Source organism: Athene noctua, chromosome 2 (assembly GCF_965140245.1).
Source record: "Athene noctua chromosome 2, bAthNoc1.hap1.1, whole genome shotgun sequence".
NCBI classification, from domain to species: domain Eukaryota; kingdom Metazoa; phylum Chordata; class Aves; order Strigiformes; family Strigidae; genus Athene; species Athene noctua.
Window position 1 is genome coordinate 120,709,200 of NC_134038.1, and position 13,225 is coordinate 120,722,424.

General features: G+C 37.4%; 1 protein-coding gene across 1 annotated transcript in view; it reads left to right on the plus strand.

Annotated features, from left to right (window-relative positions):
* The window catches only part of ODAD2 (outer dynein arm docking complex subunit 2), an 88,606-nt gene extending 76,209 nt beyond the window's left edge, over nucleotides 1-12,397 (plus strand). The window contains exon 19 of the mRNA XM_074897964.1: nucleotides 12,067-12,397. Coding sequence (XP_074754065.1) covers nucleotides 12,067-12,180 — 114 coding nt within the window. The 3' untranslated portion in view covers nucleotides 12,181-12,397. The remainder of the gene's footprint in view (nucleotides 1-12,066) is intronic.
* Nucleotides 12,398-13,225: the final 828 nt, after the last annotated feature.

Below are 13,225 nucleotides of genomic sequence, written 5' to 3' on the forward strand. Positions count from 1 at the left end.
TTAGAACTGTAAAGATGTCCATATATTTGTGCAAGGTAATAAAGTCCTTGCAAACAATTTGGACAGAAAAATTTTCACTGTAACACACAGCTAGAGATGCCCTGAAGCCCTGACTTCAATTTTGGATTTGCTTCTGATTGATCAGGCTATTTCTGTTAATCTTTCTGTTCTTCTTCTCCTCATAATCCAAGAATTCTCATAACATTTTCAGTTAAATGTGGGAGTTATTTATCTTTAAATTTGTGTTGTCTTCCTGGAGAGTGGGGGAAGAAACTGATATTCTGTTTAATTCTTCAGCATCACAAATGCATATGAGGGAATTGTATTTTGAGAAATCACTCATTGACAAATGACAATATTCTGCGTAAAGATGCTTCTGTTCAGGAACGGATGTGAAGTTCCTTAATTTTATCATGATTCGAGCATGTGATGCACTGTTTTCATGAAAAAGTAACCTCTTTGAGTTGGGAACTGGTGAAAAAGGGAGTATGTTCCCCATATAGGAGTAGTGCTTTGTCTTACACCAGGTTCCACATATTGTTATATTGTTATATAATTAGGTGGCAGTATGCCCCAAGTATACTCACACAAGAATGTCCAACATGCTGTTAATAATGTTCTTGTGGTAGCATTAGTGTTGCGAAATAATATTTTGGGGAGCCAGTTAACCAGCCTTTCCAACCATTTCATCCTACCTGAGATACAAAATGTCATATCAAGTTTAGAGTATTAATTGTGATTCTTTTTAACCCTTTGCAGTGGTAGAAGGCCCACATGAATTTCTTATTTCTATATTAAAGCATGGAGTTGCATGGTTTTAGGAAATAAATTTTCACATCTTCCCCCACATGCTTTAACCAGCTTTTGCAGAGCTTTTATACATGCACTACAACCTCCACTTGCCCAAGCACAACTATAACTTTCTTTTTATAAAACTGAAAAAGCCCAAGCAAACAAATAAGCCAAAAACATCTCCAAAACTTGAAGCCTGGAATTAAAGCTGAGCAGTTACTTAATAAATAAGTTGAGGAACAGACTTCTGCCCTAATTGGAGGAAAGTTTTAAATTTAACTTCTATTAGTTAATTTTTCATTCCTTACTTTATAGTTACATCTTTAGAGATGGAAGGAAGCTGATCAGGGCCTCTAGTATTTCCTGACCAACATACACAAGTCAGTCAGTCAGGTATTATTGCTTGCTTGCAGGTTATACAGTGTCGTTAAAATTCTCTGATCTCATAAAGCTTCCAAAATCCAGCAGCCACTCAGGCAGTTTGTGGCCAAGTGAGTGCTTGAGTGGCTTTGGGAAGATGCTTTGTTTCTTTTTTAAAAAATACCTGTCTTTACCCTAGAGATCTATATGCAAACCACAAATACTTTGGTTGAATATAACCTGAATGGAGTGCTAATTCAAGCCACCACTTATGTTTTAATCATCAAAAAACCAAAGCATTTATCTGTCACAATTAGTGTGCATGGTAATGTTTTTCTACAACACAGACTTTAGGGAAGCACACAAAATTTCCAGCACTAGTAAATGTATTTTATGACCACTGTATCAGACTGCTCACAAAGAAATGCTCAAGGGACAAAGAAATTTGAGTTAATTATAGGAAGTTGAATCCTCAATTTAAAATAATTATTCCTTATGTTTTTCTTTAATAACAAAAAAGAAACAGTTTGACAATCTTGAAAAGTAACTTCCATTCTATGTTCATTGTTGCTTTCATTTCTTTCTGACATCATACATTTAAATCTACAGATATGAATGAATATGTGGACTGCAGATGGACCTTTGCTCATGAACAGCTCCAGCTCTTTTCTTGCTTCATCACATTCAGAGATTCGTATTTGTATGATTAAAGCTGAGCTGTGTTCATACCATCTGTACATTTATTTATGCTATGTTCTAACTGAACATTTTCTAGTACATTTACTAGTCTAAAACCAGACCTTAAACTGAACAATACCAGTCATCTTGCAGTTTATGTAAATGTATGCACTGTTGCCACCCACACATCTAAAAACATGAGATTATAGATCAGTCTTCTTGCATGCCGTTAAAAAAACAGCTTTAAAATACTCTGGCTCGTTATTTGAAATAAATGCTATTGTATGGATCTACAGTGAGAACGTCCTGCTTTCATCCCCAGACTTTGATATGTAAGGTTTACTAGCAAAAGCACCCCACTGCTTTTGATTATAATGATCATATATAGGCAGAGACTGACACTTAGACCATTGGACATAAAGCTATATTAACTCTAGGGATCAAAATCAGTACTTAGAATTGAATACAGAAGATAATATGAAGTCATTTCATGCATACCAGCCAATCTAACATACTTTTAAAATACTAGTACAGTCAGATTTTGTATCATGTTCTCAGGATAAGATGCAACTTGAGATAAACATTACAAAATTTGTCACTAGTCTGGAAATTGCAGTGTCTCTTTGCTGCCATTCAATGTTGTCATCAAAGACAGAGTTTAGTGCATTTCAGGAATGTCAGACAAACCAGAGGAAAAAAAATGCACCATGTTTCATGGTATTGCTGAGAACTCAGGCAGAACCCTTCAGCATGTGAGTGTTAATGGACAGAGTAAACCTCCTTTTTTTTCTCTGACTTGCTGCTGATAGTTTATTTGCAACTGCCCCTTCTTAACTTTCATATAATCTTCATATGACTGCTAGAAATAGATAGACAGACAAAATGATAGTATTCATATTGATAGTAATGTTAACAAATTTCAAAAACCAAAACTGATTTAGCAATTCTTTCTTAATTTCCTGTACTACTCCTCAGGAATATTTGGAAAGGAAAGGTAAGGTAAAAGTCATGGTTCTCTAAAATGAAAAAGAAAGCAAAGTGTGAAAAAAGCAGGTAAGTATGAAAAAGGAGCAAAAAATACAAAGCAGAAAGATTGATCAGGCTGGCAGCCATATAAGGGAAGGATAGTCCCCAACATGTTTCTGAGCCAAACTAAATTATGAAAGGAAAGGAACATCCATGACGTAACTTTACTGTTTTGAATGTCCATTACATGTAGTAAGTAAGCAGGCTCCTATTTTAATCTTAATAAAATTAATTTCCAGTGAATTGAAAAAAGCTTTTTAAAAATGTCACTCTATTGAGATTATGAAAAAGTTCTTTATTCTCTCTACCCCAGCAAAAGCCTTTTGTATGTTAATCTCTTGAAAACTACAATGAAATAAAAATAAAATACAGAAAGTGGTTCAAATAAAAAGTATGCTGTAAGACCCTGGGCTTCATCACTTCTGGATTATCAGATCTGCCTATTGCTTTTTGTGGGATGAATTTCATATCCCGTAAGACTGTACATTGGAATGTTCACAATGATTGAATTCTTTCTTAATATTGCACCAAACATCTTACAGCTGAAAGGAGATTCAAACTATCTGCCCTTAAGGACTCCAGTTGGTTACATATAATCGTACCTTTTAAACAAAGATTAGAAATTATTTTTATCAGTTTTAATTTAGCTACATTACCTTTTCATGGTATGTTTATATTTAGTCAGATTTACATCAGAAATTGTTGGAAATGTCACTCTGAAGTCCTATAAGTAACAACTTGAGATGAGAGAACCTTTAAACTTAGTGTATTTTAAAGTGGCCTGCAAGTTTAGAGTTTTCAATCTATTTTACATTTCACCATTTAGCATTGCGTTCACTTTCTCCTTGTCACTGATTTTGAGTTCTCTGCCCATTTATTATGTCTTCGCACAGAAGAGGGGCATCCTTCTCTGAATAATTGCATGATTATAAGAAATAGGCAATTAATACAGATGAGGTAGAGAGAGAGCTGTAGGGTTTATTCACATTTTGTAGACATATAGAAGCTTGCAAGTATATATATATGTACTTAAAGTGTGTACCATATTATAATTCCCTTTGGGCATTCAGGTTGTATGCATTTCCCCAAAGTAGTGCAATGCAACATTTAACCTTACTGGAGAGTATAAGAATTATATTCTTATTTTGTATTTTGTTAGTGTGAGCTCAAGAGGATTTCTTTTTAAGAGTGCTGTCCCCATTGTAGTAGTCAAGTTCAGATGTGTTGGAGAAATACAGTCCTTGTACCAAATACCATTCAGTTTAGCGGGAATACAGGAGGTGACTAAACAAAATGAATGGACAAAAAGAGACAGATGGCAGGTAGGAAAAACAAAAAAATGAAGCTGTACCCAGAAGGATTTTAAACTTCAAATGTATCATGACGTAAAATCAGTTGAAGTTCACTGAAGCTGTGTATTCTAAAGAAATAGTAAACATCTCATGGTAAGGTACTTCAGAATACTTCACTGAATCTGTCAAGCCCTACTCCTCTTTCTCCCTTGTTTCCCAGCATTATGTGGGATTCATCTTGCCAACAGCTGTTTTGTCACAGGCAGTCACATAGGAAAAAGTAACAACTTGCCAAGGACAAGTCACCTGTCCTAAGTCCTGAGATAGGTGAGACGGTTTAATATCTAGAAGTGCACCACAAACTGCAAGACAGGTTTGTTCTTGTCCTAATATGACCTGCACCTACTTGTGGAAAGTGCACATATGTTTGCCTGCCCCTGTACTCTTTCACTGGTTTTCTGAGGGAGGAAGGGAAAGACAAGAAGGAAGAGACAGCTCCTGGCCAGCCTGCTGACCACCACCACGTTCAGGGGTACCTTAGCCCAAGCTGCATCCTTCTCCCACCCCAGCGAGAGAGCTTCAGTTCCTGCTTCTTTACATGCAGAGTGAGTGAGCTAGACTACACCAGCGGTTGCTCTGACTTTAGTCCCAGAGAGGAGAGACCTGATACAAGAAGGAATCAGCACAGTGGATGTCAGCCCTGCCCATCTTTTGCCGTTACTGGAATTTCTCGCTACTGGATTTTGTATGTCTGCTAGCTCAGAGTGCTCACACAGGACATTACATCTGTAATCTCTTCTCTTTGTGTCACCTGAGAAAAACATAATTAACAGAAAACACCCCAGAACTTACACGGGCATCTTCTTATTAGGAAGCTGTGCATGGTGTATGTTGTCTTACCCTTTTACTCAGCTGAAAGAGGAAACCAGGAATTTGGCCTGAATTTTAGTTTAGAAACAGTGACTTACCTTAACCTTCATCATGCTTTGATTGTGGAGTATGTTTTATTATTTATAATTTAATTTTATGAGAAGTATTTTCATAGGAATATGTGTAACATAACACTCAAACTAGGTGCTTTAATATTTTCCAGTGTGCAATATGGTGTTGAAAGTTAGAAAATGCTGGCTGGATCTAGACTGATACTTTCTTGGATAAGCTTCTACCATATGCTTTTATTTAAAGTATTTTTTTTCTTTTAGGTTAGATTTATAAAAAGCATGTGAAAAATGTCTTTTTATGGAAAAGAAATGTTACGCAATTAGAAAATCACAGTGCTAGAAATTTAGCATCCTTTAGGAAATGTTGCGTGTAAAAGAAGTCAGATACTAAATCTAAATTAAAAAAAAAAAAAAAAGGCAAGTCCTACCACCAACTGCAAGTGCTATGTCAATCTGCAAGATGTTGTACCGAAGTCTTTAGTTCTAGGAATTTTAAGCTCTATATGAACTCTGACTAGCTTTCCAGTATACATACAAATCTTTTTGAAGGAGTTTGTCCATATTTCCTTCTGATTAGAAAAAATCAAATAATTTTTTTTTACAGGACAGAAAACCTAAAGAAACCAGAAGAAAAAAAAAAAAAGGCATTAAATAGCATAAAATATATTTAATAGTTATTTTTTATTCATTATTTGCTTTTATGTTCACAGGACTCCAGAGCATTGAATAGGCCGATCTTTTATCTGTTTTGTATGACCAAGGGAACCTCTTTCCAGCAGCATTGTCCTAGACTTCCCACTGTTTTGGAAAACATAGACACACACATGAATAACGCCTTATTTAAAGATTAAGACATGCAAAACTGTATTCTTTTTGAAAATATCACTTCCTATGGTTACTGCTTCCTGCCTGAGTCTGGAAGCTGCAATGACTCTGACTAAAGGAGAGCGAGTACTTATAGGTTATTGTAACCGGCACATGGAGCATCACTGTCATCTGAGATTTTGTCACATTCGACGTTTATTGGTACAAAATTTGCTTAAAATTTTTCTTTCAAATCCCCTTGCGCTACTTCTTTTGTAGAAGTGAAAAATTCTAGAATTACTAGCCCATTTTTACTACTGTCTTGCTCATCCAGGGATCCATACTCATTTTGAAATGACACTTATATGAGTTCTTATGTTGATGCTTGTGTTGTCTTGTTTGAAATAATACTTTTCCAATTGGTTATTTTGTGATGGTAAAGATACTATGTGGAAGGAAGCTGTGCTTTCAGACAGTGGTGACAGTGTTCATAATGCATGACTATGCAAGCAAGTATTATGGCTTATCCCCTTTCTTCTTACTACTGCCTTGAGGAACAAAGGACTTTATGTTTTTGTTACACCTTTGGTATGCCAGAGATAGTAACAGCCAACAATAAGAGTTTGAAAAGCATGTCTTCAGAGCAACAATCCCTCCTCCCAGTCTGGTGCACTACAGGCTGGTCAGCTTCATGGAGGGAATCCCCTTGGAACACGTTTCTGAGTACAAGAAGATGATTTGGAACAATCACAGAATCATCTAGGTTGGAAAGGACCCTGGAGATCATCCAGTCCAACCGTTCTCCTAGCACAGTTCCCACCTACAGCATATCCTTAAGCTCTAAATCGACCCTAATCTTGAACACCTCCAGGGATGGGGACTCCACCACCTCCCTGGGCAGCCCATTCCAATGCCTAACAACCTCTTCTGGAAAGAAATGCTTCCTAATATCTAGTCTGAACTTTCCCTGGTGCAACTTGAGGCCGTTCCCTCTTGTCCTGTCGCTTTCTACTAGGCTAAAGAGGCTCGTCCCCAGCTCTCTGCACCCTCCTTTCAGGTAGTTGTAGAGGGTGATGAGGTCTCCCCTCAGCCTCCTCTTCTCCAGACTAAACAATCCCAGTTCCCTCAGCCGCTCCCCGTACGACCTGTGCTCCAGAGCCTTCACCAGCTTCGTTGCCCTTCTCTGGACACGCTCGAGTCATTCAATGTCCTTTTTGTAGTGAGGGGCCCAAAACTGAACACAGGAATCGAGGTGCGGCCTCACCAGTGCCGAGTACAGGGGCAAGATCCCTTCCCTGTCCCTGCTGGCCACACTAATCTTGACACAAGCCAGGATGCCATTGGCCTTCTTGGCCACCTGGGCACACTGCTGGCTCCTGTTCATCTGGCTGTCAATCAATACCCCCAGGTCCCAAAGGTAAAGCTCATTTCTCTCTATGTGTGGAAGTTTGTAGATGAGAGGAGAGCAGTGGATGTCATTACCTTGGCTTTAGCAAGGTTTTCAATACTGTTTCCCACAGCATACTTCTGTCCAAGTTATTATGTATTATAGGCTGAATGTGTGAACAACCAAATAAATTAAAACTGATTGGATGATCAGCTCAGAGGGTAGTAGTTAATGGCTTGTACTCTACCTGGAGGCTGGTGACAAGGGGAGGGCTGAAGGACCCTCTCTGTTTGGACCTGTCCCACTTAACATCTTGTCAGTGTCCTGGGAAAAGCAATGGACTGCTTACCCAAACAGTTTGCAATGACACCAAGTTGCCAGTTGGCGCAACTGCCCAATTTCAATGCAGTCAAGGGAAGGGCTGCCAATCAGAGATACCTCATCAGGGCTGGAGCAGGCCAACAGGGGCATTATGAAATTCAGCAAGGACAAATGCAAAGTCCTGCACCTGAGAAAGACTTGCACTTGCCCTTGCAGTGATACAGGCTAGGTACTGACTGGCTGAGAAGCAGTTTTACTGAAAGGGGGGTGGAGATTTTGGTAGACAGCAAGCAAAACATTAGCCAGCAAGTGCCCTGACACCAAAGGCCATGTAAGCAGGAGCACAGCCAGTAGATTGAGGGAAGTGATTGCTCCACTTAGTACTCATTAGACCACACATGGAGTACTGTACTCAGCTTTGGCTTCTGGTACAGGAGAGACATGGATAAACTATAATAGGTGCAGCAGAAGACCACCAGGATGGTCAAGAGCTGAAGCACTCTGCACGTGAGGAGAAACTAAGGAAACTGGGCTTTTTCAGCCTGGAGAAGAGAGAGTTTTGAGTGGACTCAATAGCAGCCTTCCAGTATCTACAAGGAGATCAGTCATCAAAAAGATGGAACTAGGCTTTTCACAGTGATGCGTGGCAAGAAGATGAGACAGCAGGCATAAACTGAAACAAGAGTAACTGAATGCAGGGAAAGCCTTTTTGTGAGGGCAGTCAAACACTGCAATAGGTTGCCCAAAGAAGTTGTGCCATCTCCGTCCTTGGAGGTTTTCGAGATCATGCTGGTTAAAACTCTGAGCAACCTGGTCTAAACTTGTAGCTGACTCTGAGCATGACATTGGACTAGAGACCTCCTGATATCCCTTCCATTCTGAACTATTCTATGATTGTGCAATCCCAATATAGTATCACAATTCTGTGCTATTTTAAAGCTGGGATAGTAATAGCAAAATGTTAATTGTTGTGAATATTTAAATGATTTGGCTGTGCATTGCTGTTGCTTTTGGAATCCAGAAATGCTACATATGCTCTGTACGTTCTCCAAACAGCTTGTATTTGTGCTTATTTGCTGGTATGACGTGCTAACTGTGCAAAAAATTTTGGACTCTCTCCTTAGAATATAGATACCTGCCAACAGAAAATGAAGGCTACATAGTGCTGCAAATGCTTTCTCTGTCTATGGAAAGTGCCTTTTATGTGCCAGAAAGAAGCATTTGTACCACATGCTTTTTTACTGCTTCTCACATCTGTTAACATTTACGTGTGTCAGAAAACAATACCTGAACAGTAAAGGGAAGGGATACATGAAGTTCAAGGGCATTGCATCAAGAAAAAGGACATGTTATATTGCACTGGTGCATTGGAAAACAAAAAGATTTCTTGGACTTGTCAAATATATCTAATATGTGGGTATAGTCTCTGTATACTATCTATGAATATATTTCCATACCTGAATTGGATGACCCAAATGGCCAGTAAGTTGAACTGAACCCACGAAAGGATCAAGGAGTGGCAGTCAGGAAGTGAAAGAATTATAACTTTTTTGTGTATACAAAAAGAATAAAATTTAATTTCATTTAAGGCAGGATTTAAATCAAAATCTTTAAAGTTAGATTCCTAAATATGGAATTACCTACTTATATGAATTATTTTGCATTTCTTATAATCTTCTCTTCAGCTGTCTTTTTGTTAGCACAAAAGGAGTAAGTTAACTGACAAATGTTGCTGTATATTCTCAGTCCTCAGAGGCAGCTACTGTATTGGACTGTTTTTCCAAGAATATTTCTTTGAAGTAATATTGTGAAAATCCTGAGGCACGGTGTAGTACAGGGTTTTGTATGATGTGGCAGTTCTTACAGAGGTTACCACTAGCAAGTGATTTAGAAGAACAACAAATTAAGAGAGCAACTGATCCTTGATCACCTGAACTCAGAGGGAGAAAAATCAGTATTTGATACCTTTCTAAAAAATGCTGTTCGCATTGGTTGCATGAGTACCAATAATTCTTTAGGCATTTATTTGGGTACTTTGAACCAGTGTTGTGTATTATGCTGTTCTTTGATACCTAACCCTGATTTTCTGAAATGCACTTGTAACAAAGAGCACAGACCCTTCTGTACAGCCATTGTTGTTGATTAATATTGAGATCTCCATGGAAAGTGACAGAAAAATTCCTGTTATCCTAAGTCTTCTGAGCCTTGAGAGAAGTGGTGGCTAAAAGAAGAAATAAATAAACTTGAACTGAGTACTACCTAACATGCAGTCGTAATAAAACCAAAGGTCTGGTTTTGCTTTTTGCTATATTTCTACCAGATAATGTATCTCCAAAACATTATTCTTGTGATGAACTTCTGCTCGTATGCATTGATAACAAGTCTTATGCTGAAATTATTACAAAAGTTTGAGTTCTACACTCACTGTGCTGAAAAAGCCCTGCATTAGATTTGTGAAGATGCAGTGAATAATCACATAAGGCATATAGTTTCCTTGCCCCCAAATTTGAAACTTATGGCTTTACCAAAACCACCATAGGAACAGTATGTGCATACATATTTTTGGGTTTGAGTCAGGGATATGAAGGATCTACACCAGTTTTCCTCTGTAAGTTATATAAGAAACTTGTGAGGCACCCAAAGAAGCACTTTATAGTTTAAGCTGATGAGAAATCGGCTGGTGGGAAATACCAAGGAAGAAAGATCTTCCTCCAGCAATATTTCTTAAGGAAAAAAAAAAAAAAAAGAAGTTAAGCATGGGATAAGACCTGCATTCTGGCCTTTGTGCTTTGTAGAGCAGCTTTATCATTACACAGAGACATGCTCCTTGGTCTTGCTTCCAGTTGAAGTCAGTGGTGAAACTTCCACTGACTTCTCTGGTTGCTGACCCTGGCACATCTTTTGCGTGCAAATAAAGTGTAAGAACACAAAGCTTTCTCATGGCATTTTAACTCTGGCATATCCTTTCAGTAGTGTTTGTACTTTAAGAATTCTTATCTAGCTACTTGTACACAGATATCCAATTACAGTAGTGGAAATTATAGGACGAATTACTAGAAAAATTTATCATTGATGCTTAATTTACATAATACTCTTTTTGACATAATTCAGGCCTATCACAGGCACTCTTACATGTTACATGTAGGGGTCAAAGTGTGAAAGGTGACTGGCAAGATGCTTGTTTTGTACATTTGGCTAACACAAATACTTCCTCAAGTATAAAATGCTTTGATCTCTCTAAGCAAATGCCATATGTGTGCAGCTGTGGCCCATGCCTCACGATTGCTGGAAGGTTAGAAAAAGGTAGCATATGAATTTGATGTCTGCATTCAATTTATGCTTTTATATTTAGCAGTTCATAATTTTGTGTAATATTTTAGCTGTATGAAAAATATGCACTGGAGTTGAGTGATAACAGATTTCTCTGTGGTTTGACTCAACATTGTTTGGGTGAACACAGAATCCTAAGTATCACAGACTGAAAATATAGGTTTTAATTAGAGCTGTCTGAGCTTCAAAATACCTGAACGCGCATTAAGCTTGGCAGATTTTCAGAAACTTGAAGGCTGCACGGAGCTGATTTAAGCTAAGCAAGAGTATTCTGTTTTCCAGCATATACTACATTTGCAGTTGCATCACCGACTTGCAACACACTGAAGAAGTGAGATCCAAACCCATTATTAATGGTTTTCTGATATGTAAAAATGTTTTATCATCAAGGCCTGTCTTATGTCATAGTTGTGTTGAACAGTACCTTACTCCAAGGGAATTTCCACTGAAAAAGTTGAATGACTTCCAGATTAAAGGATCTACTCCACATGACTGCAAAGCTGAATCAGCTCCAAAAGTTTGGCGCCTTTCTTGAGCTTTTGTTTTTTACTTTTACATGCAAATGTTTAAGACTGGTTTGCCCAGATCTGTATCCTTCAAGCAGTTTAATGTGAGTGGTTTGCTGTGACAATAAAAGAAACCTACTGCAGTCAATGGGACACAAGGGTCCATTCACATGGATCCAGTTTCATGATCAAGATCCAAAAAAAAAGCGTGGCTTTTTTTATTAAAAATCTTGACCGTGTACAAATTTACGAGTATACATTGGGAAGAAAACCGTTATTTCAAATAAAGCATATGTAATTTCTACTTACAAGAAAAAATCTAGGACACAACCAATAAACAGGCATGATACAATAAACAGAAAATCAGACATGAAAATATCAATTCACAGGTACAAATATGATAAAATATAAAGTACTGTGCTCTGTGTGTATGTTAATACATATATGTATACAAAACTCTACATACATAAGTGTACATACCTATATAGTACAGTGTTGTTAATATGATTTTTAGTATTATGTGTGTGGGTAAATTCATGCAGTTGTTTTAGTTACGGTTTTAATAGTATTTAAATGATAGCATGCTTATTTGTTTTTCTTATGTTTTTTCTCTTTTGTATTTTTACTAGCTCCTACTGGCCATGGTAGGCTCTACAGATGAAACTCTGCAGGAGGCAGCAGCTGGTTGCATAGCAAACATTCGCAGATTGGCTCTAGCAGCAGAAAAAGCAAAGTATGGCTGATGCTTTAGCAGCTTTTACCAACACACTTGTTTTGCAATACAGCTACATTTAAATACATGATTACTCCTTCTAGCATTCGTATTTCATAGCAGAGCTCATTTATGAGAGGTTAATAACAATAAATCTGTGGAAAATTACGTTTGTTTTTACATTGTTGGTTTGTCACACCTACATTTTAGAAAACACTCGCACCTAGTTCTGTGTGTCTTTTAGCATTACATCGTTCAAAAGACTATCTGTTCAGATATGTCATTTTCTACAGTTAATATGTTTGTATTTTAAATTCATTGTAGATAGAAATGGTTTTGCTTATCTGTGTCATTACAATAAATTTTCCTTCACTCTGTGTGTGGTTGTGCATTGATTTATGAATGTCTTGAACAATTCCCTTCGTGCTAAACTTGTCCAATCATCCTGTCATTATGTTTTTGCCTGTTTGATCACTTGCAATTCACAGGAGAGGACAAAATGCAGATACATCAATCTCACATCTGGTGTTATATAAGGACTGCAAACAGCTGTAGCAGTAGACATCACTCCAAATTTCCTGTTTCTACCAACATCAAACAAAATAGTGCTTAATTTTATAAGTAGCTGGTGAAATGTGTTTTAATTAACATGTGTTTAACTCAAATTAAAATTTACCAGCTGTAAATAAAAAGTAGGGTATTATATTTACATTTACATATTATTGTGGTTTTTCCATTTTTAAACTGATGACAACATTGTATTGATGCAGTCACTTCATTTTTCTGCATAAAATGATGTTCAGAATTAGAGTTGCTTTCAAAAAAGCACATAAATTATTATTGATATTATAGATTACAGACCCACTGCGCATACCATGCTCAACAAATAATGCTAAGGCATTCCCCTGGGAGCAGTAATGTCTTAATTACAAGCACAGACTGCTGACAAAACTGAAAAAACCCAAATGTTTAAAAACTTGTGTTTGTCAAGTACTCACTTCTGAATAATCTTTTTCCTTCCTTTAATAATTAACAATTTTCTTGTTTTGGAAGCAGTTTGTAATTTCCTTATTTTT